The sequence below is a fragment of the Daphnia pulicaria genome, chromosome 6 (assembly GCF_021234035.1).
Source record: "Daphnia pulicaria isolate SC F1-1A chromosome 6, SC_F0-13Bv2, whole genome shotgun sequence".
In the NCBI taxonomy this organism is placed as follows: Eukaryota; Metazoa; Arthropoda; class Branchiopoda; order Diplostraca; family Daphniidae; genus Daphnia; species Daphnia pulicaria.
Genome location: NC_060918.1, coordinates 10,048,867 through 10,073,752, shown reverse-complemented (window position 1 = coordinate 10,073,752; position 24,886 = coordinate 10,048,867). Strand labels below are relative to the sequence as shown.

At 41.7% G+C, this 24,886-nt stretch overlaps 5 protein-coding genes across 5 annotated transcripts; 4 read left to right on the top strand and 1 right to left on the bottom strand.

Annotated features, from left to right (window-relative positions):
• Positions 1–844: 844 nt before the first annotated feature.
• On the top strand, positions 845–5,485 carry LOC124343127 (tetratricopeptide repeat protein 37-like). Its single transcript, XM_046796267.1, has 7 exons — positions 845–957; positions 1,024–1,116; positions 1,186–1,457; positions 1,542–1,728; positions 1,793–3,062; positions 3,133–4,317; positions 4,388–5,485. Exons 2-7 carry the CDS (start codon positions 1,030–1,032, stop codon positions 5,440–5,442), a joined length of 4,056 nt encoding a protein of 1,351 aa, XP_046652223.1. The 5' UTR covers positions 845–957; positions 1,024–1,029; the 3' UTR covers positions 5,443–5,485.
• Positions 5,486–5,623: 138 nt separating this feature from the next.
• On the top strand, positions 5,624–9,781 carry LOC124343301 (hemicentin-2-like). The gene is made up of 7 exons (XM_046796594.1): positions 5,624–6,034; positions 8,102–8,256; positions 8,399–8,460; positions 8,534–8,588; positions 8,964–9,057; positions 9,126–9,357; positions 9,425–9,781. Exons 1-7 carry the CDS (start codon positions 5,941–5,943, stop codon positions 9,702–9,704), a joined length of 972 nt encoding a protein of 323 aa, XP_046652550.1. The 5' UTR covers positions 5,624–5,940; the 3' UTR covers positions 9,705–9,781.
• An 857-nt stretch (positions 9,782–10,638) lies between these two features.
• LOC124343374 lies at positions 10,639–23,758 on the top strand. Its single transcript, XM_046796710.1, has 22 exons — positions 10,639–10,817; positions 10,883–11,106; positions 11,174–11,373; positions 15,042–15,155; positions 15,243–15,376; positions 15,440–15,747; positions 16,199–16,698; positions 17,143–17,371; positions 17,437–17,758; positions 17,838–17,953; positions 18,019–18,158; positions 18,218–18,346; positions 18,412–18,611; positions 18,690–18,792; positions 18,857–18,935; positions 20,161–20,192; positions 21,116–21,293; positions 21,502–21,747; positions 21,915–22,039; positions 22,202–22,572; positions 22,741–22,900; positions 23,186–23,758. Exons 1-22 carry the CDS (start codon positions 10,654–10,656, stop codon positions 23,684–23,686), a joined length of 4,575 nt encoding a protein of 1,524 aa, XP_046652666.1. The 5' UTR covers positions 10,639–10,653; the 3' UTR covers positions 23,687–23,758.
• Positions 19,163–20,464, bottom strand: LOC124343335 (pre-mRNA-splicing factor SPF27-like). The gene is made up of 6 exons (XM_046796651.1): positions 20,383–20,464; positions 20,149–20,305; positions 19,865–19,957; positions 19,624–19,796; positions 19,447–19,557; positions 19,163–19,385 (listed from the first exon to the last, which is right to left on the bottom strand). Exons 2-6 carry the CDS (start codon positions 20,251–20,253, stop codon positions 19,208–19,210), a joined length of 660 nt encoding a protein of 219 aa, XP_046652607.1. The 5' UTR covers positions 20,254–20,305; positions 20,383–20,464; the 3' UTR covers positions 19,163–19,207.
• A 93-nt stretch (positions 23,759–23,851) lies between the features above and the next one.
• LOC124343330 (vesicle transport through interaction with t-SNAREs homolog 1B-like) lies at positions 23,852–24,854 on the top strand. The gene is made up of 2 exons (XM_046796647.1): positions 23,852–24,194; positions 24,282–24,854. Exons 1-2 carry the CDS (start codon positions 23,971–23,973, stop codon positions 24,742–24,744), a joined length of 687 nt encoding a protein of 228 aa, XP_046652603.1. The 5' UTR covers positions 23,852–23,970; the 3' UTR covers positions 24,745–24,854.
• The last annotated feature ends 32 nt before the right edge of the window (positions 24,855–24,886 follow it).

Below are 24,886 nucleotides of genomic sequence, written 5' to 3'. Positions count from 1 at the left end.
GACCGTACGACCTTCATTACAGTCACGTTTCGACGTAATTCCAAAGACGTGTACTTGTACACAAAGCCCTCCAACCAACCGACAAGCCGCTTTGATTGTTCAACTCTCATTCGCCATTTCGAATGATTATGCCCTTTATATCCCGGCGCCCATTTTGGGTTGGTTGCGTCTGTTATTTATACAGTATACAGAATGTTTGTATTTAGTGTTTACAGATTCCGCGCGGATAATGTGTGTTGAACTTGAACATACACATGACGGCTGCTGAGACTGCTGTATATACTGCCAAATTTATACCGCCCTGACAAACATTAGTGTTTGGTTTGCAATATGTGCTTTGTGATAATTGTGCAAGTATAACTATAAATAAGACTAAATTGCTGAAGCATCATTAAGGAAAACTAATCTTGACAGCGATGCAGTGCAGAAGTTGTAAGAGGCTTTACGCTTGGAATACCAAAATTGATTCATAATGTTATAGTTCCAGACGGTGCCGGCATGATTCAGCTACTCAAACTTTAATATCTAGCCATAGCATTGATTATTTAGAGAAATATATTTTTTAATTAACTTTTTTTTTTCGATTTTTTCTCTTTCTACTTTTACTACTTTACCTCGTCTTGTTTCATTATATTCATATCTCTTAAATCTTAATTTTAGAAATGACAAGATAGCAAGATAGTTTTAACTTACATTTTTGCTATTGTCGATTAAATATTTAAATTTAATCTCAGATACTGGTTGAAATTTTACTGATTTATCAATTTGTATTGAAAATGAAAGCGGGAAGGGTTCGAAAAATTGGTAGGTTACTGTTTAGCCTAATCCCTGCAGCTGACGACAGATTGAAGAAAAAAAAAGAAAATACGCGGTGTTAGCTGGTGTTAGATATTGATAAGGTGGTATTTGTTATTAACTGATTGGCTGTTATTTCAACTGATTCTATAGCATTCTCAGGTACCCTTTGTAAAATAATGTCAATTTGGTTTTTTAAATATTGCAACATTTTTGTTGCCATCACAGTCAAAGATGGAATACGACGTAAAGAAGGCTTTAAAAGACGCAAAAGAGTTTATTAAAAACAAGGAGTACACTTCAGCCTTGGACACCTGTAAGGTGAAGTGAATAACTACGCTGTTTTCAAAAATTATAAATCAATAATTATGAATGATTTTATGTTTGAAGGGCATATTAAAACATGATAAGAGCAACTACCTTTCTTGGGTTTTGAGTGCTGTCTCTTTTCAAGAACTCGGCCAAAGTGATAAAGCATTGACAGCATTTGTCAAAGCTACAGAACTCCAACCGGGCCAGCTCACTGCCTGGCAAGGACTAGCAGCTTTCTTAGAACAAGAAAGAAACAAAATAGTGATTACTACTGACGGTGGTCAACAGGCAAATGATCTTTCAGAAAAGCTTTGTGCTGTTTACAGAAAACTTGAGTGCCTTTTTGAAAGGTTGAATATTTTAAACATTTATATCCAGTGACCAATTTGCTGCTGTAACTAAACTATACTTATAGTTCTGATTTTGCTATCTAGTGATCCTATAAAACAATCAAATATTTTGAAGAAACAGTGTGAACTATACACTTCATTAGGACAACTGGAAAACTGCACTGACAGGGCAAATCTACTCTTGAAAAAGAATGACAAGGAAGTTATCAAGTTTGTTGCAAAAGTATTGTCTCCAGTATTGCCTCATCTAGATCATCAACTCCTTCAAATTGTAAGTAATATTATAATTTTTATAATAATTCTAATCTCACTATTACTACACATCTCTATTGCAGTTGAGAGATTCCCTCTGTGAAATAATCAACATTGATGAAGAATTAGATCAGTTCTTCAGAGAACAATATCTTTTGATTTTGTTGCAGCAGAAGCAATATTTGAAAGCGGCCAATGTTGCGTCCGGAATACTGAGTTCGGACCCCAAAAATGTTCGATGTCTGGAGGCCATTTGCTTTGCGTTTGTCGAAGAAGAGAAAATTGACATTTCGCTGGACAGAATTGGCGAAATCATTGATGCATTGTTGTCAGTGAACAAAAATGATCATGGGATGTTGGCTAAAGCGAGATGGTTACTCTTGAAAGAAAAATCAATGGAAGCCAAACAGTTATTGGAGCTGATTAATACCAAAGAAGCAACGCGAAAATCGCAACTTTTCCTGTGTGACGCGTACCAACAGTTGCATCAGTGGAGCAAAATGGAAAATGTTTGTCGCGCCGGCTTAGAATCCGCGACCGAGTCAGACAGACTTTCCTGGAGATTAAGATTGATTAAGAGTTTGATTGAAGAGGACGGAGTTGATCGCCTTAATGAAGCGTCAGTCATTTTAGAGACTGTTCGAGATGAAGCAAAATCATCCGCAACGTTCCGATTATTGGAAACTTTAATTTTGTTGCGTACCGACCATCTCGAAAAGTGTAAAAATAATCTCGACCTGTTGGAAGAACAACAACCAACGGACAATATGGAACAAGTGCTACTCATGAAAGCTGAATATTTGCAAAAGACTGGAAGGGAAATTGAAGCCGTTGAGTTGCTAGATCGTGCTTGTGAAAACCACCCCCAGAATGTCGCTTTACTCCTAAACGCGGCCAAAATGTTATGGAAGAGATCTGATCAACGTGAGAAGAGCGTCACTATTATGCTTAATGTCATCAAGATCAATCGAGACATTTCTGAACCCTACATTTTGTTGGGAACCTTTTACGGCGAGCAGCGGCACAACCCTTCCAGCATGCAGCGTGCCGTGCGTTGTCTGGAGAAAGCCTTCCAACTGGATCCGTATCAAACTAGAACCTCTGAGAAGCTGCTGGAACTCTACCGTTTGATTGATGACATTACAAGCGCTCTTAAACTTTTGGATGTTGTCGTTCGCTCTAATGCTAAAAATCGACGATGGGCTTGGCTGCAAAAAGGTCTCCTCCACTTGAAAATGTTCCAGAAAGTGAAACAAGTTTCAGATAAAGAAAAAGAAGCCGGATTGGCTATTACTTGCTTGCAAAACGCAATGGCTATCGATTCCAATGACAGTTCCGGCTGGGAAGCTCTGGGTATGTGAATATTTTAGAATCAAATTTGTGGTTAAATTATAGCTGATCCATTTTTATTCAACTTTTTAAGGTGAAGCATATATTGCTCGAGGATCTTACACTGCGGCATTGAAAGCGTTCCAGCGTGCGTCTGAACTAAATCCCCAATCCACTTATTCATCGTACCAAATCGCATCTATTAAACAAATCATGGGAGAAAATGCCGAAGCCGTAACCGCATTCGAAGAGCTCCTCAAGCAAACCCCGGATTACGTGCCTGCTCTGAAAGGACTTGCGGAAACCCTTCTAAACCAGGCAGCCGAGTATTTAACCGATGGATTCACCGGCAGATTGGTGGATTGCTGCTCCAAAGCTCTTGATCTGCTCGTAAAGGCGAGTCGACTCAATTCACATTTAGCTTGCGTCTGGTCTCTATTGGGCCACGTCTGTTTGCTACTTCGATCTATTCCGGAGGACGATTTTACGCTGCTGGACGTTCCGCCAGTGCTCCTTTCAGACGAAAATTCGCCTGTCGCTAAAAAACAATTAATGGAGATGGGTCCGAAATTCTTTTTGTCTGCTCTGAGATTGTTGCCCGATTCAGCTGCGCTGTGGCACAATTTGGCTTTGTCGTATCAGTCTTGCTGGATGGTTGACGAAACCGTAGCACACAAATCCTCTGCGTTGGCGGCTATAAAAAAAGCCATTACTTTGGAGCCAAAGGATTCGTCACACTGGGATCTGCTTGGTCAAATCGCTGAACAACCAGCCATCCGGCAACACGCATTTATCCGAGCTCTGGAACTAAGTCCAAATGCACCGAGAACTGCTGCCACCTGGACTCATCTTGGAGCATTGTACATGGAAAATGGAGATCTCCATCTTGCTCATGAATGCTTCAAGCAATCTCAAAACATTGACCCGTTCCATGTTTCCGCCTGGATTGGACAGGGAATTATTGCCGAACAATTGAGCCCAGCCGAAGCCATGGATCTTTTCCGCCATACTTCAACCATCGGTAGCGGTAGTCCCGGTCAGTGTGAAGGAAGTCCGTCGTACGCTCAGTGGGTTATGAACACCTTAGCCGACCCCTTGGCTAAACAGACGGCACACTATCGCTACAGCATTGTACAGATGCACGCTGTACCAGCGGCCATAGATAGCCTAGTCAAATATGTAGCTCTCTATCCTGATGATAGCTGCGCGCTCAATTTACTTGGACTCCTTTATGAACGCCAGGGATTGTTCACGAAAGCCGAAGAAGCATTTTTGAAAGGTATAACATTTTCTGTGTATTAGCGTTGTTAGTTGTTACCATTTGTTCATTTGTTTTTTTCGCTCTACAGGAATCCAACATCTAAGTCTGGATGATACTACAATCAATAGGACCCGCATCGATAAGATGAAAGCTAATCTGGCCAGACTTTACACGTCCATGGACCGTTGTGACGACGCCACTGAGCTGTACGGATCCCTACAGGAATCAGAGCTTAGTTCTGCCTGTGGAATCGCTTTGGCTCATTTCAAAGCCAACAGACATGCCGAGGCTTACGTTACTTACGAAGCAGCCTTGCATTGGTTGGCCTCGGATGACGAGAAACGTTCTCACTTGTTAGTGGCCATGGCTATGGCTGCATTCCGGCGCGATTTCCCTGACGCAGAAGCTGCCAAATTGCTTCTCTACGAAAGCTCGCAATTGCAACCACCATCAGTCTACGGTCTGCTGGCCCTCGGAGCACTTGGACTGCTAACAGACGACGAGACTTTAACGACAGCCGCTTTTCAGGAATTGCTTCCCTATCAAACAGAGCCACGTTACGTTGCAGATATTAGTCGATTATCGGCCTATCAGCAATCGGTCATTGGAAACGAACTGCAGGGACAGCGTGAGATTGTTCGCAATATTCATATGCTGCCCAATGTTGCCGAGCTGTGGACATTGCTGGCCTCCTTCAAAGCTTCACTTACAGTTCAGGCATCTCATCCCCTATCATCGGATGGATTGCAAGTGGCTCGTTGGGCGGAGATTGCATTCGATGCGCGTCGCCAGAGCGATTCGGCCGTGGACCATGTCTTTCAACCCATTGATTTGTCACAAGTCATTTCACTCATCAGTTTGGGCTACCTGCTTGCGGGGCAAGGATCTACAAGTCTCATAACGGCACAGAAGGCTGTCCACTGCAACCCACATTCGGCCGCTTCGTGGTCCGTCTTACTCGCAGCTGCTCTCCCTTCTTGGGGAGGGTCGGCCGCTGGTGATGAACAACTTCACCGGTTAAGTTGGTTAAAGAAATTAATCGAACATTTGCGTCGGAAATGCGATGTGACCGCTTATTCTCGGTTAACTCCTTGGCTTGGCCATTACGAACGACGATTAGTCTCATTATTGAGCAAAGCTTGATGTATTTCAATTACCGATTCCAATAAAGCTGATGAATTAAATATGTAATGCGTTGCGATACGCAAAGACTTGGTATGAAAAGTCTCGTTCAATTTTGTTGAAGGGTTATTGGTAAGTATTATTTAAAAAATAAGACGGAATTTTTGGCAGGATTGTTGGCCTAGGTGACGCACCGCCCATTTCCTAGCACCTCCTTCTGCCAATTATACGGCGAGCACGGCCTTGGCGACGGTTTTAAAATGTTTTCTTCATTTGTGCTACACGTCTCTACACAGGTCGGTCTGCTCGCCCATTTCTTATCCTCCCCACTCGGTTGACTACGCGGACGACGGTTCTTCTGCATCTCCAAGGCGATCCAGACAGTCCCTTACTAATCCACTAGAGCACACTTCAACAAGGACTTGGATGTTGTGACTTGTGACTGACGCATTAATATTTCCTCCAGTGGTTAGGTTCGGTGAAATCGACTTGAATCACCATGTACTTGAAGTTCCGCTAATGACGCCGATCATACAATTACTCACCTCGCTGGTTTCGTTATGGATCGGGATGGTCGCCGCTTCTTCGACACGGAATTCACTTCACAATGATGGTAAGTGAATTTTTCATTCATTTGATTAGTGTCAGATTGTATTAAATAAGCGATTGCGGAATGGACAGTGGTTATTTGCATTTTTAAAAGGATTGTAAGTTAGAACCCAGAAATTGAAAGGAAAGCTTACCGATAAAATTTAATTGGATCAGATTTAGCTAGCGTTTCTTCTTGGTTTCTCAACTAATGTATCAACCGCTCCTGCATATATTATGTCTTGCGTGACAAGACCGTGCCTTGGAACTGGACCATTTTTTGTTTGCGCCACTGCATCGCACAAGGGTGCGAAATTTTGTTCTGTAAAAAGAAACTTGGTGCCTTAAGGTGTTGATAATAATTCAACGTCGCGCCGAGCCTCTCCCACTTCTCCGCACGCTTTTAAGCGTGACTGCCAAGTTAGACATCATTGTCAGGCTCGAAGCGAAATCCAAACATTTTCATACCGACCTTCAGGGTGTTGAGTGACTAAGAGATTTTTTCTTAATCTTTCCTGTTACCCTTGTTGTTGAACACGCAAGCGACGGGTCTAACTAATTTTTAATTTTTGGTGTCACGAGTGTTGCTTGGATAACATTTTTTAGACGTTTTAATAAAAGAAACTGATGAAACTCGAAGAATCCGCAGTTCCAAAATTAAGCGGGACGTAGTAATTATTGGAGGCACAGTTTGGTTAGACGTTTTTATGTCCGCTTCGCTAATTTGGTTTGACTTATGACTTCGGTATGTTATCAAACCCCCGACAGGATTCGGAAGTTTGGATATAGACCTATACAGAACCTTTTGTTTAGATGCATTCTCGGAAAACGAAAGAAGAAAAACGTTTCAAAAATAAACAAGTCTTGTCATTATACTAACATCATCATATACACAATGTACGTCAAATCCCCTCCCGACGGGTTAGGAAATGTTGTTGGAACTTGAGCAAACAAACTTCAGGGCACGGTGGTCGGCTGCTGGTGGTGGAGGCCAACGTATTGGGCAAATTTGTTCGGGTAATTGGGTGCCTAAAAGTCATAGATTCTCTCTCAGCTAAAGAAGCTCGTTGACCGAGAAACCTGCTTTCTCTGTGTGTGTTGTAGGGAGGGATAATGTGCAGCGAGCGGGTTTTATTTTCAGCTTGTCTTCCTTCATCTAATACTGTCTCTTGCGCGCAAGTCCCGGCCAACGTTGTTGATACCCGTAATGGTCTCGCTCGAGTTCACGCGTCTCCCTGTCAAGGCGACGCGGACGAGCGGGTTCACTTATTTCTACGTTTTGACACTACTGTATAGACATCATCTCTCTTGGAGAAGCGAGGAATATTTATGGGATTCCTTCCTTCCTTCCTGCCATTGTCAAAGAAGCCACTATTCGCTCTGTCTCTTTCTCTATTTCAGTCCGATTGTTCGTCTTCCCTTTTGATTAGGGACGCGATAAGAATCACTAGCGTGGCTAGCTCTCTATTTTTAGGCGTCGCAAGCGCGACTCGTTGATTTCCCCGACGCCAAAGCAACAGTCTCATGGCAATAACAAAGCGGATCCTTTTCGACGTTCAAAGGAACTTTCTAAGAACTTCACGGGAGTCATTCGATCGCGCTTAACGGTCTCGTGGGAGGACAGGACCCTCGACAATAAACATCCCTGACCACGTTGTTGGCAACACTAAAATGTAAGAACTGCGAAAGAAAAGACTTCAGGGGTTTATTATCTCACTGTCCAACTAAATAAATTCAATGGCGCAGTTCTCCAATCATGAAGTGGCGAGTGAGCCGTTTGGAATTAATCCGCGTAACAAAGGCAAGACGGATTCAGACTATAGGGGAAGGAAACCAAAAGGAGTCGCATAATGGGATCGTTCATCGTACTAACGTGATTCACGGCATTTTCTATTTCGAGAAATTGACGAGCGTCTTTTTGCTGGCCAACTCAATCAGAAACGCGTCAACAACAAGCGGTAAAAGTGTTTCCACTGTTGTGTGGGCCGCTGCGGATGTTGATCTTAACGAGATGTTTGTACGGGAACGATTCAGATCCGTTTATTTGTTTTCAAAACTTAACGTTCTTTTTTTCCTATATTTTTATCGACAGAAATTTCAGCCGCTGTCGTCGAGTCCATCCCTTCACCGATGCCCAGTTTGTACACGCGAACGCAACTTGTGCTAGGTCCAGCATTGAACGTCACTGTTCGTGAAGGGGATAAAGCTGTGATGCCTTGCATTGCCCCACATTTAGGAGATAAAACAGTTGAGTCTAGTCTTAGTCATACGAATAACAAACCTCAAACAATGACAGGCATGAAAGATGCGCACTTGTTAGTCATTAGTTCTCTAATGAAGATTCCTGTTTCTAGCTGTAACCAGTTTCTTATTCTTTTTTTTTTTCCAGGTTTCGTGGATAAGACAAAAAGATTTGGCCATTCTCATTTCCGGTGATCACGTTTACACAAGGTATTTGATTTCCAAAAATAAACGCAAGCTTCCGTCCTCGTCATAACAAAATTGTTGTGTCGTTTTACAACAGCGACACGAGAGTGGCATCTCTCCATCCTTCGTCTTCGGCCCTATGGGGATTGCAAGTAATGTATTGTACGAGCACTTTTGCTGCTTGTTTTAAAGACTTATTAGTTCTAAAAATATCATGGACATTCATTGTGAATTTAAGCATAGAAGGCGAACCCTCGACACTCAACTTTTCCATTCTAGCAGTTGATTGTAAAATATTAAATGAAATCGGATTGCGTCACGCAACACCGATTTAGAATTGCATGTGGAATTCCAGCGTCAATGAAATTGTGCAAGATATGACGCATTGGGAATTTGTATGAAAGGAAAGGCTGAGTTCTTTTGAAAAAAAGTGTCGCGGTGGTATTTCTTTACGAATGCGAAGATTCTTTAGATTCATCAACGCGTAGCAAGATCTGATAACGGCTAAGCTATGCTTTACATTACAGATTTCACCTGTCCGATCTTCCGATGAGGGTTTCTATCAATGCCAAGTGAACACAGAGCCAAAACAGAGTCACACGGTTGTTCTTGTAGTTTTGGGTAAATATAATTAATCTGCTTCAATTTGAAACTATGTGACATGTAGTTGTTCTTTTATTTCTATCAAGAACAAGATTTGAAAGACTCGCCGAGTGTACCTTCATTACCAGTGTCGACATCTGCAAGTACTGGAAGGATACCCAAAATGTCACTGAAGATTGCTGGCAACAGTCAAGAACGGACGGCCATCGAAGGAAGTAATCTGGTTTTAACATGTTCAGTCATCCTCCATGATGATGGGCTACATGGAAAGAATATTGATCTGACTTGGTGGCGCGGAAACTTGAAATTTAACTCCAAGTATGCAACAACAACGATTATTTATAAATTATAAAATAAAAGAATAATTCAAAATATATCTCAACAGAACCGCTGGATCACAAGTCATCAGCAGTCAAGCTGAGGGAACAACAGAGATCAAAGCAGAACTGAATATTGGTTTTGTGAAGCTTTCTGATGCAGGGACATATTACTGCAGAGCTGAGCCGAAAAATTTCCAGCATGAGACAATCAAAACATATTTCCTAAAAGAGTCTTTTGTAACATTAAATGTAGTTAGAAAACACACAGAAAACATTGCTTACCTCTCTATGCCACCGTCTGTAAACCTAATATTAATTGCATGCTGTACTGTTATGTTTTTGTAAATAAATTGGTTTATTTCTGTTTAAATTGTGTACTACTCCAAACATTTTTAATGACTTAATACATGTCTGCCTTTAAGGATTCGTCTCATTAAAGTTTTGCGACCTTCAAGGGTTGATAGGCGTGTTTTCCAACCGTGCCTCTTAATTCGCTTGATTTCACTTGGGCGAGGAAAATGGCATCGTACATTACAAAGAGCTGTGGTAAGGCTGATTGATCTGGTCTGGTTAAAAACCGCTGCTACTCCACATGCAGGTTGAATTGCCAATCTATTATAAGAAATCAAATAAGATCAGTATTAGCAACGTATTACATACAATGAAACTAACCTAGACAGGCCAGAAAGAAGCTGGCATCCAATACCGAATAAACCCATTTTCTATAGTTTTATAGTACTTTAAAATTAAACGATGAAAACTTGTGATAAAGACACACGAATCCAGAAATTACGAGAATCTTTTTCGTCTGCTAGACTCAAACAACATCAACATATAAAAAAAGGATTATATTTATTAAAATTTATTTCAAAATCCGAACTAACTTGATGGGCATAAAATTATGCTTTCAAATTGATATTCAATTAACATTTGAATTAAAGTTCAACTTCGAGTTATATGAAATCTTATTTTTAAACTGCGGCAACGCCTGCAAATGCAACAACCAGCTAAAGAGAAAACCAAACAGCATTTTTTTTTTCTCGTTATTATTATTTTGACAATAATTGAAAGTGTATGGTGTACTCCTGTGGCCCTTGTTTTAATTGGAACACGCCGTTCATTGTGCTTCTATCGTCATAGCCTGGAATGTGGACTCCTTGCGGCTTTGATTAGAAAATCGTCCTTCGCCTCGAGCTTATTATGCTAGTTCATTATCGTAGGCTAGCTTGTTTATTACTGGCTCGTTGTTCAAGTGGGCGCACGGGGTCCTTGAGAGTCGTGAACTCAACATATTATGGATCACGATAAAGCGACAGAACAAGTTCGGAATCAGAACGCTTTTGACATGGGCTCCAACTGTGGAGACACCAATAGTGAAGCTGAATCAATAAGTGAGGAAGAGAGAGTGAGAAGGTTATTTGCAGTGTGTGATGCTGATGGCGATGGCTATATAGACAGGTATAGTTTGAATTATTCTGTTAATATCTGGGAACCAGATCTAACCAGCTTTTATCTTACTATAGTCAAGATTTAATTAGTGCCCTGCAAGAATTGGGTTTGGAGGGTGCCATCAATGTTAGTGACCTTATGCAACAGATGGGTGCCGATACCCAAGGAAAAGTTTCATATGAACAGTTTCTTCAATGCCGTTTGTCCCACAGAACAGAAATTGAAGCCTTGAGGGTTCACAGTGGAGATGCAAACCTCCCTCCGCCTGGTGGTTGGATTAATGCAAATGATCTATCTGGTAGTTATTCAAATGTTCCAAAGTTTTTGTGTTTTTGAATGGTTGATTTATTTTATTCATTAAATAGGTTTGTACAGTGCAGACATTCATTTGCCTACCAGCAGTGAGCACAGCTTAGGTGCTACTTCGCTTCGACACGAAAGCTGGGAATTCGACAGTGGAGCTCGAGACTTGAGCCCAGAACCAAATGCTCTTTACAAGCTGATTGAAGCGGCAGGAGTTTCCCTCACTGCCAATCCTAGCCAGATATTGGAAATAGCTAACAAGGTAAGCGATGTTGTTTACTGGGAACTCCGATAGCTGTCGCTGGCTCCCTTGTCGCCACTGAATTTCGTGTTACCGAGCTGGGTAAAATAGGAGGGGGAGGTTATTCCGTACTGGACGAGGTGTTTTCCCGAGGAGTACCAGGTTACTCAGTCTGTCGTGAGCGAAACGCCCAGCCTGTTCACACAAATTCCCTCCCGTCATCCTACTGTATCTAGTTTCTACATATGTTGTGAACGCAGGGTGTTTTCTTTTTCTCTTCCAACTGGAAACTGAAAGTGTCACGTTTGTTACCATTTCCGGTTTTTGGATCTACTCAGTTTTTTTTTCCCCGATGATTTGCCGGAAAATGGATCTTCCACTATTGCCATTTCCGTGATGCAAACTGTTAAATTACCGCAAAAAAATTTCAACTTTTTTCGGGAAAAATGTCGAAACATCCAAAATTAAAAAACGTCAGCGACTTAGTACCATGCAATGTAAGTATTTTAATTAATTGTAAAAGGCAAGTCGACATGAGATTTTCACCACTACTTGGCGGATCGATCAGAACCACTCTAGCTAATTGAGAAAGACATTTTGCACTGAGGAGGGGGATGCGCTGGGATCGTTAATGCTGTTCGATTAACACTTAAAAACGTCGACATGAATCAAAGTGGAAGGATGAGGCTTTTTTTGGGGAGGGGGGGAGAACTGGGAATGAGATAGCTTTCACTTTTGCAATACATCTGATTGTATTGAATTGACACTTTTGGGTTTGTGAGACTCGTGCTATTGATTTTTTGTTATCGTTCGTACCCTCGTGCCTTTTAGCAAAAAAAAAGGAGTCACTTATCTGACGATTGATCGCATACAATGGATACCAATGGCAAGATCTTTGAAAACTATTCGTATAAAAGTGTGCGCTCGTAGTCGTTTTTCTTTTTTCTCGCATTTCCATATGCCAATTGAGGATACAATCTAGAGCATTCATCGGACATGCTATTCACGCTCGACTCGGCGCAAAAATAATTCACGATGTTGTTGAACAGCACTTCTTAGAGTTGTATTCATCACCACGGCCAAAAAAAGGGAAAACTAAACAAACAAACATGGCCGATTCATCTCGCAGATGGAAAGAGATTGAGTTCCCTTGAATAAAATCCGTTCGGACGGCTTTTCATGCCGGGGAAAAAAATTTGAAACTGTCCGACTATCGCATTGCAGTGTCGACCTTATTGATCCAAATTCTTCCAACCTCAGTAGACGCAATTCCAGAAACATTTTGGAGATAAACAATTGAATCAATCAAATCACTCTGCGTTGATATTCGGGAGGTTTTTCTTTGCAGTGAAATGAGGGGGAACAACCGAACCCCGAAAAAAGACGACATAACTATCTTGCATCGTTTGTCGTCGGGTTCTATTTCTAGGCGACCTCCACACGAAAAAGAAAAAAGTCTTTCAGAATGTATGGCATTGTTGTCTCTTTACTGTTGGAGGAGAAATTCAAAGTTGTGGGCTTAAAAATGCATCCCGACTCGAAATAGATCCTGTATTTATGTTTTCACCTGATGGAGAGATGGACAGTTGACTTACACTGGAAGCGTATAAATATTGACTGTTTTTGGCAGCAGCTATCGATAAAATCACACCTCCGTGCTCCGTAAGCTTTTCTTTCGTAGAAGGAGGATTCTGCCCAGATTAGATTTTGTCCTCCCTCGTTGAGAAGTCGATTTCAAGCCAGCTCGACCGTGACTTGAGTGGAATGTCATCCTCCTGATCCATGTTTTTTTTCTTACTTTTTCCGCGTGGTTTCCTAGACGCGACATGTAACGCCCATTTACAACGTAGGCAAGAAAAAAGGCTACCGCAGTGTGTTCGTCATCATTCGGATGCGTTCTATTCCGCCATAGACCGCTGTGCGGATTATCGACTTGCACGAGTGCAAAAATGTTTTCAGCCCTGGGAGGAGCTCTGTGTGTGTGGGCGGATGTTGGGATGTATGCGCTTTTGAATGAACTGGATCGATAGGTATACACAGGCCAGAAACCGGCGTCAACAACGATCGATGGCGAGCAAATCCTCTTTTTTTTTCCTATTTCCTTCTTATTCGTTTTCATTTCTTGTTTACTATTTATTTTGGGAATAGAATACCCCAAAAGAGTGTTTTAAAAATAGGTAAACATTCGAAAAAGAATCCGTCAGCGGTTCCCTTTCTACAAAGTGAAATGCATTACGAAGAATAAAGAAACCCAACTTCTACCGACGATAGATATTATGTAGGACACGCTCTTCCAATATCCGGTCGTTTTCTCAGAAGTGAAGTCGAGGTTTCTCAGCCGTTAATTCATTTAACTACTAGGTTTTATTAGATTTACAGTCTGTTTTTTTTTTTTTTTTCTTTTTCTTTTCCTCGTATCTCTCTCAATTCCACGCCTGCTGGTTCATCTCGCTGGGGCATTCGTTGATTGGCCTCATTATTTCTTTCGATCGTCTGACAGTTGAAAGAAACTCCGTGGAGAGTCATTTAGAGAGAACCTGGCGGTTATTAGACTAGAGAAAACGCGTGAAGCGACGTGACAACACGAGCTATATGTTCCAGATGGTGTATATTTCCTTCCCCCTGATCGACTCATTTTAGTTTCTCCGACTAGGGTGAGTGCGACGAACTTTCAGTCGCCACCGAATAGGAAAGTAAACTGGCAGCTGATTATTACAAACAGTTCTTAAGTGCTTTTTGCTTCTTGGAGTGCGTGCTCTCATTTGGTTTTGTTTTTAAAAACATGACAAACGCTTAAACCGACTGATAGAATGACGAATGAAGAAGAATTCGGAATGTTTAGTTTCAAGTATAAGAGTATATAACTGTTTGTTGACAGCTTCAAGCTTTGATTTCAGAATAAATAGTAATCATATCTGAATTATCTGTGGGTTCAGTTTCCTTTGCTTGATCATCAATCTAGTTTCTATGCAGTCAGTTATGAGATTGCGGCCGTGCCTCTTCAGCGCAAGCGTACCCGATTACCGCCTTCCCCTATGCCGGAAGGCAACTCAAATTGAAAACAAATTTCCTATCTCTTGCATGCCAGAGAGAGAAGTCATGTTGACTCAGCTGGCGGGCTTCCGATTTAATGCATGTTTCTGAGCTGTCTGGCTTTGGAAACGACACGAAACGGTGACGTGGTTTTTTAGCATTTGTTCCAGCATCCGTTCGTCGTTCGGGAGAGCAAACAATAAAACATTTTATTTCTTTCCCCTAATATAACGGGGAAGTGTAGGATTTGTTTCGTTCGAAACAGGTGACTTGCAAGCAGTTGCCAATTGGAAAGTAAAATTTTGTTAAACCTTGCATCGACATCATTTGCTAAGATGTACGGAAAATCCCCCCTTTTTTTCCTAAATAGTTTCCGTGGTGTTTTCATGACCGCGCGTGTAACGCGTCAAAAGTTTTCTCCCTTCTCTCTCTCTATTTATAAAACTTATCTCCTTGATGTACTCGACGTGTGGACGGGGCTATTGAGCTCGGGAGAAACACAGTCACGAGAAAGGGAAATCTGTAAACGCCCTTGCGCCTTTGAGTTTTGCCATCGTGAGCTAGATTTCACGTCGCGTTACTTCAGCGGAATGTTGCTTGGTCTTTGACGGTTCGTCCCCTGATGGATGGTTTGTTGATGTACTTTTTTCTTTTAGCTACACCTGGCCGCACTAGGTTCACTCCGTGGAGAGATATCGGAACTGCACGCCCGACTCCAAAGGGCCGCTCAAGATCGAGATACGCTCGAACAAGCCCTGGCCAAAACACAGGTATTATCGTGCCTCCTTGTTCTTCCTTTGTCGCTGCCAAAGCGAATTCTATCATGTTGTTCATGTTCTTATTTCGGCTTCTTTCAGTTGGAGCGATTGCGATTGGTGCAGGAGAGCGAGGAACGGTTGGAACGTCAATCGACGCAGTACGAAGAAAGGCTGACGGAATTGCACAGCGTTATCGCCGAGCTGACGCGGAAATTAAACCGACAGCAGTACAAGTAAGAAGAATGGTATTTTCTGCTGAGATGTCATCAATCATTTGTTCCGTTGTTGAATTACAGCGTCATCAAGGAAGAAGGAGAAGAAGAGGAAACGGAAGACGACGAAGATGAAGAAGAAGCAGAGGAAGATGATGACGTCGACAATGACCGCGAGGAGGAAAGTAAAATGAAAAGGTCCGATCCAGAAGTCAAAGGCTTTGTCGAACGCCCGACTGATGTCAAGCCTGAGGCAACTAATCGGAACAAGCGGGCAGAAGAAGTTGGCTATAGCTTGCTCAGGGATGGACAAGATGTAACTGAAGAAGAACCAGAAGCTGCTGCATCCAGCAGCTGCAGTAGCGACCTCTCTTTTGGTGCCAGCTCTTCCGGTATGGATCATAACATAATGAAGAGCTAGTCTTAGAAATGACTTATTGATCGAAACATGAAAGGGGGTTTCGTCTACTCTGTAAAAACTGTCGGCGGGGGTGGAGGGGGGGGGGGGAGATGAGACTTGGCACTAGTAACCAATAAGATTCCGCCTTTCAGATGTCTGAAGGCCGCAATCAACGCCACAATTAAGTCCTGTAGTTCTGGCCAAGAATGCTTAATTTGAGATCAAATGAAGATCGCCCGCAATGAAAGCGAGATTGGGTCTGGGCAACAGCTTAAATGTCGCTGATTAGTGATTCAGTGTTACACTTCTTCGGAAGAGGCACTTGGCGAGTTGTCAAACAATCAAGTAGAAGAAATGACACATTTAACAAGAAGTGCCTGACGTGACGACGAACGAGCGTGTTTCTTTGTACTCTCCTATAATATTCGCATTCTTTCATGCAGATGAAGATGGCGCCGGGCCAGCAGGTGAAGCGAACCAGGCGGGCGAAGATGATCTTGACGCGAAAGCAGTTCAGGCCGGAGAGAATCTTGATCAATTCCTTTCTTCCGCTGCCAAAGAAGCTTCCGCTCCGATCGCTGATCCTTTGACCGCTTTCAGCTCAGAAAACAAAGAACTGAAAGTGGAAATTCTACGACTCGGCCAAGATTTGAACCAGGCTCACGGAATTGTGGACGCCCTGCGCATGGAGCGTGATGAACTAAGGCGACAGCTGGAAATGAGCCAACAACCTCGGCCTCTACCTCTTTCGGCGGCAGCGAGTATGGGAGCTCTCTCAAGCCTCCAAGGCAGCCCCATCCACCAGCGGTTGGTATCAAGTCGCGTATCCAGTCCCGTTGTTGTGGAAGAAGGTCCAGTTTGCAAGGTTGCTGAACGGGTGCGCATTAGACGACTAGACGGCCGGGAAAAACTCTTGACCGGATCTCAAATCGCCAGTTTTGGGGTAAGACATGTCTGTCTGTGTTTGTGATTGATGTGTCAGTAAATTCAGATGAGAATAAGGAGAAAGCCCACTGCTTCGAGTTCGAGACTGCCCACATTCCGGATCTTGCCATTTCGTAATCTTCTTTAGTGCGAAAGTCACAGGCACTCCCATTGTTTTTTGTCTGCCAGAGGCCATGTCCAGTATTGGAAGCCAACAAAATGTTTTCTCTATTCTTAATTCACGAGGCTTTTCTTTGGACCTGTTTACCTTTCAACTATCGCACAAAGTTTATCATAAGTTTCTTCCCTTAAAAGATAGACAATCCGCTTCCATGAAGGCTATAACTTTGCACCCTTAAAAGAGTTTCCGCCTTTATCATATTTTTTTGTTTGTTTCGAAGCTTTACGTGGTTCTCTCTCTCCATTACGTAAAGCCTTTGTCTTTATTGTTTATAATTTCTAGATACGCGATGCTCGAGTGGCTGAGCAGTTGGTTTGCTCCGTTCACCAAGATTCTGTTCAAGGCGAGGCACATCACGCATCCGGAGCCGAGTCTGTACGTGTCAATGAATTGGAACTGGAAGTCGAACGGTTGGCTAGCCGCTCTGAGCATTTGCGAGCTCAAAATGACGTGCTTTCGATGACACTTGCCGAGTCTCGAGCTTTGGGCGAACGTCTCGCAGTGCTGCTTGGTATATTCGATAAAAGAAATGCTGAAATAGATTTTTCTATTTTTTATTTGTGTTTATTCATGCAGGCAAATACGAATCAAATTGCATGGCGTTACGCATGGCACTTGAAAGAGCCGATAGAGTTTCAGAAGCATTTGAAGTTCTAGCTGCCTTAGTAGAAAGCGAAATGTCTCTTCTATTGGCAAACTGCCAAGTGGCAGGGCTAGGGTTGACTGGCCGTAGTGGAACCGCTTGGGAAACGGAATCAGGTGGCAATAGTAAAGATCTTAGTGTGCTTTGGAAACGTGCTACAGAGCGCAGGCGTTCGGCTGAGAATCTTGCTCGATCCCTCCTGTCAAAATACGATCGTGAACGAGACAATTGGGAGGACACGGGAAGACACACTAAGTACTTCAAAAAATAAGAAATTGCCGGTCTTCAGGACTTATATTTTTCTTATTCCATTTGTTTCTTGTCTATCTTTTAGCACAACAAGCTCTACCTCAAGTGGAGCGGAGAGTGGTTCAGGATCGGGATCCAATCCGGCTTGTACTCTGGAGCCCACAGAAAGGAAAGTACGAGATATAATCGGCCGGTTGAAAGGTAACATATTTTGTGCCCAGGCTTACTTAAGCAAATTGAAATCATTTTCTCATTATCTTTTCTAGGTGATAGATCAAGCTTGGAAAACACAGTTCAGCAAGTTTCGCTCCCCCTGGAGTCAGTTTTGGTTGATCCTTTGCCTAAAGAAGTCTTACCTTTGGCTGAAGCTCGGAAAATTGATCTAGAGATGGCCGTCATCATGCAGGTGAACATCTGCTTTTGTATAAATGAGTAAAAATAGATTTAATCCTATCGTTTCTCTAGGAATTGATGGCCATGAGAGAAGAACGTTCACGACTTCGAACTCAGGTTTATATTCTTGAAAAAGAGCGGGCTACTCATGAAGCCCAACAACAAGCAACTGCCGCTCAACTTCGAAGTCTTAACACAGGCGTAGGTTTTTTGGATATTGAAATCGAGAATGATTTAGGTTACTTAAACACACTTTTCACTGATAGGGATCCAACACAGATGCATCAGGCGAAAAGCCTCTGTCCTCAATTGAAGGAGCTGATGGAGACGAATTAACAGTTCGAGAAAAGCGACTCCAATTGAAAATCCAAGAGTTGACGGGAGCCCTTGAACGCGTCACTTCAAGTGCAGAAATCCGTAGTCAGCAGTCGGCTGAACTAGTTAGCGATGTTAAGAAAGCCAACGCGTAAGATATCTTTAAATGCTTAACTTACAATACGTTACGTTTTCAACAAATATGTAATATCCGTAAACTAATTTTCAGGACGTTGGTCCAACTTCTTGAGAGGACTAAGAAAAAGTACCAATCTCGATTAAAAAGACTAGAGCAGCAAATGGTCAACATGTCGGAAAGACATGCAATGCAGGTATATAGAGAAAAATTATGACTTATCAAGTGTAACCGACATAAAAATGTCATGTGATTATCAGGTTCGCGTCCTAAAGCAACGAGTTATGGTGCTGGAAGATGAGTCTTCCGTCCGCCCTTTACCTTTAAGTTCAGCCCCAAGTGAGACTTCCCTATGATCTTACCCTTTTTGATCCTTCTCTGAATTACGCTTTGCTGTACTCATACGCTTCTTCTCGTTTTCAATTGTGTGATATATAAAATCAGAACGTGCTACTTACCATTTATAAGACAAGCTAATCTGAAAAATCATGACTTTATACTATTTTTGTTTTGTTTCCTTACAACCAAATCTTTTTGGTTGTTACTTACTGAAAATCTCGGATGAATCAATTTCCTGTTGCAGTGTATTATCCGAATTCGATAAAATAGGTTTACATTGAATTTCCTTCATTAAGTGAAGCTAACTGTCTCTCAATTTCTGCACACGCGAGTTCGATTTCGTAGTTTTTAGTGATCAAACCAAACCAAGTGGCTTCCAAATGTTTCATTTTGTCTCCAACCTCTGTCTGATCTTTTTTTCTAGCCCAATTGACATCTTGGATTTGTTTCCTGTAAAGAAAAATATAATAGTGTATTTTGCAATATGGCGTCTACTTTACTGAAATCATACTTAAATTCCTGAAGATGCTTCTGAGATTGTTGGATCATCTGGGACAATACAGTGTTATAAATTCTCCATGATTCACAACCATACTCTGACATTAATTCCAAGTTCAAAATCCTGTTTTTTAATTGAAATTTTTTTAAATTTATGGTTGCTATAAAAGTTTTTTTTTAGAAAACAAACCTTGTTGTTTGATGTTCTAATTGAGCCATTGAATTATCAACACACTCTATCCATGCTTGAAGATCATTTAGACGACCAGCAGATGGGGGTGGGAGTTCGTATCGTTTCATGCTCAAAACATCCATTGGTTTCTTTTGAGACAGTCGCTCAAATTCAGTCTTCATCAAAGGAGTCTATGAACATGATAATTTCCATAATTATTACACACTCCTATCATTATTTCCATGCAAACAGTTCTTACTTCAAATGCTGACAGCTCAAGTGGAGGAAGATGTTCTAGGTAGTTTTTGGTTGGTCTATATCTTCGTGTCTCTTCATCAACCAATGCAAGTGCCTGATAGAAAGAAATTACTCTCATTAAACAACTATTGGACAAGAGCGAGAGTTCTCAGCAACATACAGTACTATGGTCTAGTACAATAATGTACTGATGTTAGAGATGACTAGGCTAACACAAGAATCTCCAAGCCTCAATTCGAAGCGATTCAAATATTTCAAAGTTCGCAATGTATAAGTTTGGCTTACCGCTTCTCGTAGAGTTGGATCTCCATATTCTTGGTCAACGTATGGTAAATCGTCAACCAAAATCCTTTCGTTCGGCGTGGAAATGTTTGTTGACGGAATCGGCATTTTGTGATTTGTGTCAAACTGCTTGTTGTCGGCAAGATTGTCAGATTTTCTGCTGGATTAATAAATATGAGCCACAGACCACAGTTTTAGTAATTGATTTTCATTATGTCTAATTATTCATAAACTTACTTTTTGTTAATGAATAAAGATCACTAACTTTCTTTAAATGAATAAAATATGAAAATAAATTATTAAATTTTATTCAATAATGTTTTGGACACCGTTGCATTGTGAAACAAATAAACAATATTAAAAATTTAATAACTAATCACTCCATTAAAATGTTTGAAATCATCAATTGAAACTCCATAATTTTTTTAATTAAACAGTGAATCAGTTCAGTGAATAATGTGTAATTTTTCAAGTAATTAATCAAGTCAAAAACGGAACGTAGAGGGCGGCAATTCTCAAAGTATGCCGGCAACATTGTAGACTTCCTCTTTGTCGCCATTACTGTGGGTCTCTTTCATTCGCCTTTTTACCCGGTCAGGACTATCTACCAAGATGGTAAGCATGGGGTTCTTCAAACATTTTACTAGTTTTACCATACATTAATTTACGAATTGTAAGTAAAAAGATTAACGGGAGAAACGTGTTTTAAGAAGATTCTTGCGTGCGTAAATTTTTCTAAGCCATTTTCTTGTTAATCTATGGCGAAAGTTTGGGAGTAAAATGTTACCCACAGCGTGGTTTCGTCCTCGTGTCAAATGGGCTCTTGCTGTTTTTCTGTGTTATTCAACGTCGTTCTTGGTTTATTGTTATGTTTTGGTTAATTGGTACATCTAGTTTAAAGTTTGTGTCAATTCAAGTGTTGTCTCTTGAAAATCTTAAACCTAATTTGTTTATCCATTTTCTTTTACAGAGTAAGGTGGTCGCGAGGCCGTTGATTACCGTTTACAATGAGAAGGCTGAGGCCTCTGGAACCAGCATCCAGCTCCCTGCAATCTTCAGGGCTCCCATTAGGCCAGATATTGTCAGCTTTGTTCAACAACAAATGTCAATGAATCGTCGTCACCCTTATTGTGTCAGCGAGAAAGCAGGTAACTTGTATGCTAATTATATAGCACACAGCATTGAAATGCAGGAGTAATTGTACGTCAAGACTCTTCTTGTGCAGTGTGCAACACTAAAGCGAGTCCCTGAGGCCTTTCTCGCTTTGTTTTCTTAAAGTGAGGGGTTGGGCAACCGGACAAACTTCATACATACATGTAATGGTGTGATTGTTAATCTTCTTCTTTCCTATTACAGGTCATCAGACAAGTGCTGAATCATGGGGTACTGGTCGTGCTGTGGCTCGTATTCCCCGTGTCCGAGGAGGTGGTACCCATCGCTCCGGTCAGGGTGCCTATGGTAACATGTGTCGTGGTGGACGTATGTTTGCCCCCACCAAGATCTGGCGCCGTTGGCATCGCAAGATCAACGTTAACCAGAAACGTTTTGCATTGTGCTCGGCCGTCGCTGCTTCGGGTATTCCGTCTTTGGTGATGTCTAAAGGTAAATATGAGCCAAGATCATCATTGCACGGTTCCATACTAGCATGATGAATATGTGTTTCCTGTGTTTCTGACAAGCATGAAGTCATACCATGAGTCCCTGATCCATACAATGATAGTAGTAAATAAGGTCATTTTGAATTAGAACTAAAATGTTTCTACATTCAGGTCACTTGATCAATGATGTCCCGGAGATGCCTTTGGTTGTGTCGGACAAGGTTCAAGAATACAAAAAAACCAAACAGGCCGTCGTGTTGTTGCGCCGTCTTCGCGCATGGACTGATGTCCAGAAGGTTTGTTTCTAGATATTTATGTATAATTATCACGGGAAAATGATGAGTTGCTTCTTGGTCTGTGTTTATGAGTAAATGATTTCACCTTAGAGCTCTGAACAAAATCTGAGTCATGAATGATTTTATGTGTGAACACCGTCTAATTAATCTGATTTCTTACAGGTTTACAAGACCAGGCGTTTCCGCGCAGGTAAGGGTAAGATGCGCAACCGTCGCCGTACCAGCAAATTGGGTCCTCTGGTCATCTATGGCAGGGATCAGGGTTTGACCAAGGCTTTCCGTAACATCCCCGGAGTTTCTATGATTTCGGTAAACAAACTGAACCTCATGAAGCTTGCTCCTGGTGGTCATGTTGGTCGTTTCTGCATCTGGACCGAGTCTGCTTTCCAACGCTTGAACGCCCTCTACGGTACATGGCGTCAGAAGTCTAAGCTGAAGAGCAACTACAACTTGCCTCAGCCCATCATGACCGGCACAGATTTGTCTCGTTTGTTGAAGTCTGATGAAATCCAGAAGGTTATCAGACGACCAAGGCAAGTCTTCTTTTTAATCTTTATTATTAATTAATTAATGATGAAAACCACATTTAGAGCATTGGGTTATGAATCCTTGTGATTAGAAAATTAATCTGAACGCAGTTTATCATTCAAAATGATACTGTCTGGTGCAAAGATGACTAATCGATACAATTTAAATTACAGGAAGATGATCCGTCGTGCATCCGTTAAGCGCAATCCTCTTACCAACATGAGAGCATTGATGAAGTTGAACCCGTACTCCGCCGTGATTAAGAAGTCTGCCGCTGCTGTTGCTGAGGCCCGGAAGAAGAGCAAGACTGCTTTGCTCGAGAAGAAGCGCGAGGTAATTTTGTTTTCTGTGAATGTTTGTATGTCTTAGATAGTTTTTCGTTTGATTTCTTTAATTGTTAAAATTGTATTACCGCATGTGAACGTAACTTAATGCATGCGACATTGTTTAACATGTATAGGCGAGTGCTACCAAGAAGGTAGCTGCCTAGCCTGCGAGTGAGCGCACACAGCATGGTTTATTGAGCTAATCAACAGATGTTTTTGGTGAGTTGTCCATCGTAGTGAGAATCTGATTTGGAAAATAGGTTAAGTTCTAATTTGTATATCCATTCTACAGTCAGTAGTACCCGTACCAAATTTACCTGTTGAAAAGCCGAAAGAAGAAGCGCCCGTTCAAGCACCGGTCCAAGATGTCAAACCAACTCAACCTCTTCCTGTTGAAACCCCTAAGCCAACACCACCAGAAACAAAGAAAAGCAAGAAATCCAAGACGGCTGAAAAGGATTTGCAAGTAGAACCGATGGATGTAACACCCGCGTCCGTTGTTGAGGTGAAGACTGCCCAAGCTCCAGCTAAGGAACCATCTCCGCCAATCGTTACCATCCCTGAACCTGTAGTTAAGGTGGTAACACCAGTCGCTACTCCCGTAAAGGGAAAATCGCCACCAGTCGTCCCTGCCCCAACACCGATTGCTGTCCCTGAAGTGAAGCCGTTGGAAAAGGTTCTTGCTGCTCCCGTTGAAGCTACCCCATTAGAAGAAGCTTCTGTTCCCGAATCAGCTGCTGATAAGGGATCGAAAGCAAAGAAAGCAAAGGGGAAGAAAAATAAGAAGGAATGAGTGACATCATTGAACCTGTGCCTGTATGACGTTTTTTCTGTGACATCTGAATAAACCTTCTGCAGGCTGAAATGTGTTTAATTTATCTTAATAATTAGCTGTTAAATGTAAATGTCATGGAAATGCTAATTCTCGCCGTTTGTGGCGCTGTCTTCAATGTTTTGTCAGATGGTGTTTTATACGTTAAGTCTACAATTCATTCCTTGTCTTCGCCCTGATAGCAAGGTATCGTATGTAGTGCTCAAATAGGTTCAGAATTGTGCTTTGAACTACAAGAAACAGAAATGAGCTCAGAGAAATTTGAAACTCTGGATGAAGATGTACAAGTTTTGCTCGAAATTCTGCAAAAAAAGTGTTCCGGTAAGCTAGAACAATGTTTTGGCGAAGAAAAAAAGCAAGTTATTGCCGATGTCGAAAGAGGACTAGATGAAGCTAGACAAGCAATATTTGAAATGGAAGCTGAAGCTAGAGCAGCTCCTGGCTCTTTTAGGATGGACATGATTGGCAGGTAAAAATGTGAATGTCTTAAGTATACACAGCAAACAATACATGTAAGATTTCAACTAATGTTTTTTTTTTTATCATCCAACTTCAGAGTACGAAGACATCAGGACACCTGTTCCAAACTTGCTCTATTGATAAAATCTTCCAAGCAAGCAGAAATGTCTCTGGCCTCATCAAGAGGAACACTGTTGGAAAACCAATCCACTGCTGCATTTAGCCAAAACCGGGGCATTGATAATGCTCTTCAAACAACTGTTCGCCAAGGAACTGCAGTTCTGGAAAGAACATCACAGAGCCTCTACAGAACTACTCAGGTTGCTTTAGAAAGTGAAGAGATTGGCACTGGAGTTATTCAAGAATTAAGTCAACAAAGAGAAGTGCTTGTTCGTACAAGAGATAGATTGACTGAAACGGATGCAGAGCTGGGAAGAAGTAGAAGAATCCTTAAGTCAATGTCTCGTGTTGCTATGACTAATAAGCTTGTCCTAATTGTCATCATTCTGTTGGAGATATGCATTTTGACAGGTTTAGTTTATTATAAATTTTTTTCTTGAAATTATTGTCCTCAAATTCTTAACATACCTCATCAAAAATGTAACTAATAGTGTTAGTGCCTTGAATTTGTGTAAAAGCCGATACAAAAATATAATCATGCGCATAGCGACCAGTGTTTTTTTCCCCTTGCGTGCGCAAAGG

What these genes read in the sequence shown, in the direction of transcription:
- LOC124343301 (XM_046796594.1), top strand. Translation starts at nt 5,941, where the DNA reads ATGACGCCGATCATACAATTACTCACCTCGCTGGTTTCGTTATGGATC. An exon ending in GAATTCACTTCACAATGATG is followed by an intron (nt 6,035 to 8,101) that starts GTAAGTGAATTT and finishes TTTTATCGACAG; the next exon opens with AAATTTCAGCCGCTGTCGTC. An exon ending in CGGCCCTATGGGGATTGCAA is followed by an intron (nt 8,589 to 8,963) that starts GTAATGTATTGT and finishes TTTACATTACAG; the next exon opens with ATTTCACCTGTCCGATCTTC.
- LOC124343330 (XM_046796647.1), top strand. Translation starts at nt 23,971, where the DNA reads ATGAGCTCAGAGAAATTTGAAACTCTGGATGAAGATGTACAAGTTTTG. An exon ending in AGGATGGACATGATTGGCAG is followed by an intron (nt 24,195 to 24,281) that starts GTAAAAATGTGA and finishes ATCCAACTTCAG; the next exon opens with AGTACGAAGACATCAGGACA.
- LOC124343127 (XM_046796267.1), top strand. Translation starts at nt 1,030, where the DNA reads ATGGAATACGACGTAAAGAAGGCTTTAAAAGACGCAAAAGAGTTTATT. An exon ending in CAGCCTTGGACACCTGTAAG is followed by an intron (nt 1,117 to 1,185) that starts GTGAAGTGAATA and finishes TTATGTTTGAAG; the next exon opens with GGCATATTAAAACATGATAA. An exon ending in TTCCGGCTGGGAAGCTCTGG is followed by an intron (nt 3,063 to 3,132) that starts GTATGTGAATAT and finishes CAACTTTTTAAG; the next exon opens with GTGAAGCATATATTGCTCGA.
- LOC124343374 (XM_046796710.1), top strand. Translation starts at nt 10,654, where the DNA reads ATGGATCACGATAAAGCGACAGAACAAGTTCGGAATCAGAACGCTTTT. An exon ending in TATTGGAAATAGCTAACAAG is followed by an intron (nt 11,374 to 15,041) that starts GTAAGCGATGTT and finishes TTTTTCTTTTAG; the next exon opens with CTACACCTGGCCGCACTAGG. An exon ending in CTCAAATCGCCAGTTTTGGG is followed by an intron (nt 16,699 to 17,142) that starts GTAAGACATGTC and finishes TATAATTTCTAG; the next exon opens with ATACGCGATGCTCGAGTGGC.
- LOC124343335 (XM_046796651.1), bottom strand. Translation starts at nt 20,253, where the DNA reads ATGCCGATTCCGTCAACAAACATTTCCACGCCGAACGAAAGGATTTTG. An exon ending in TTGAGCTGTCAGCATTTGAA is followed by an intron (nt 19,797 to 19,864) that starts GTAAGAACTGTT and finishes TCATGTTCATAG; the next exon opens with ACTCCTTTGATGAAGACTGA. An exon ending in TTAGAACATCAAACAACAAG is followed by an intron (nt 19,558 to 19,623) that starts GTTTGTTTTCTA and finishes ATTAAAAAACAG; the next exon opens with GATTTTGAACTTGGAATTAA.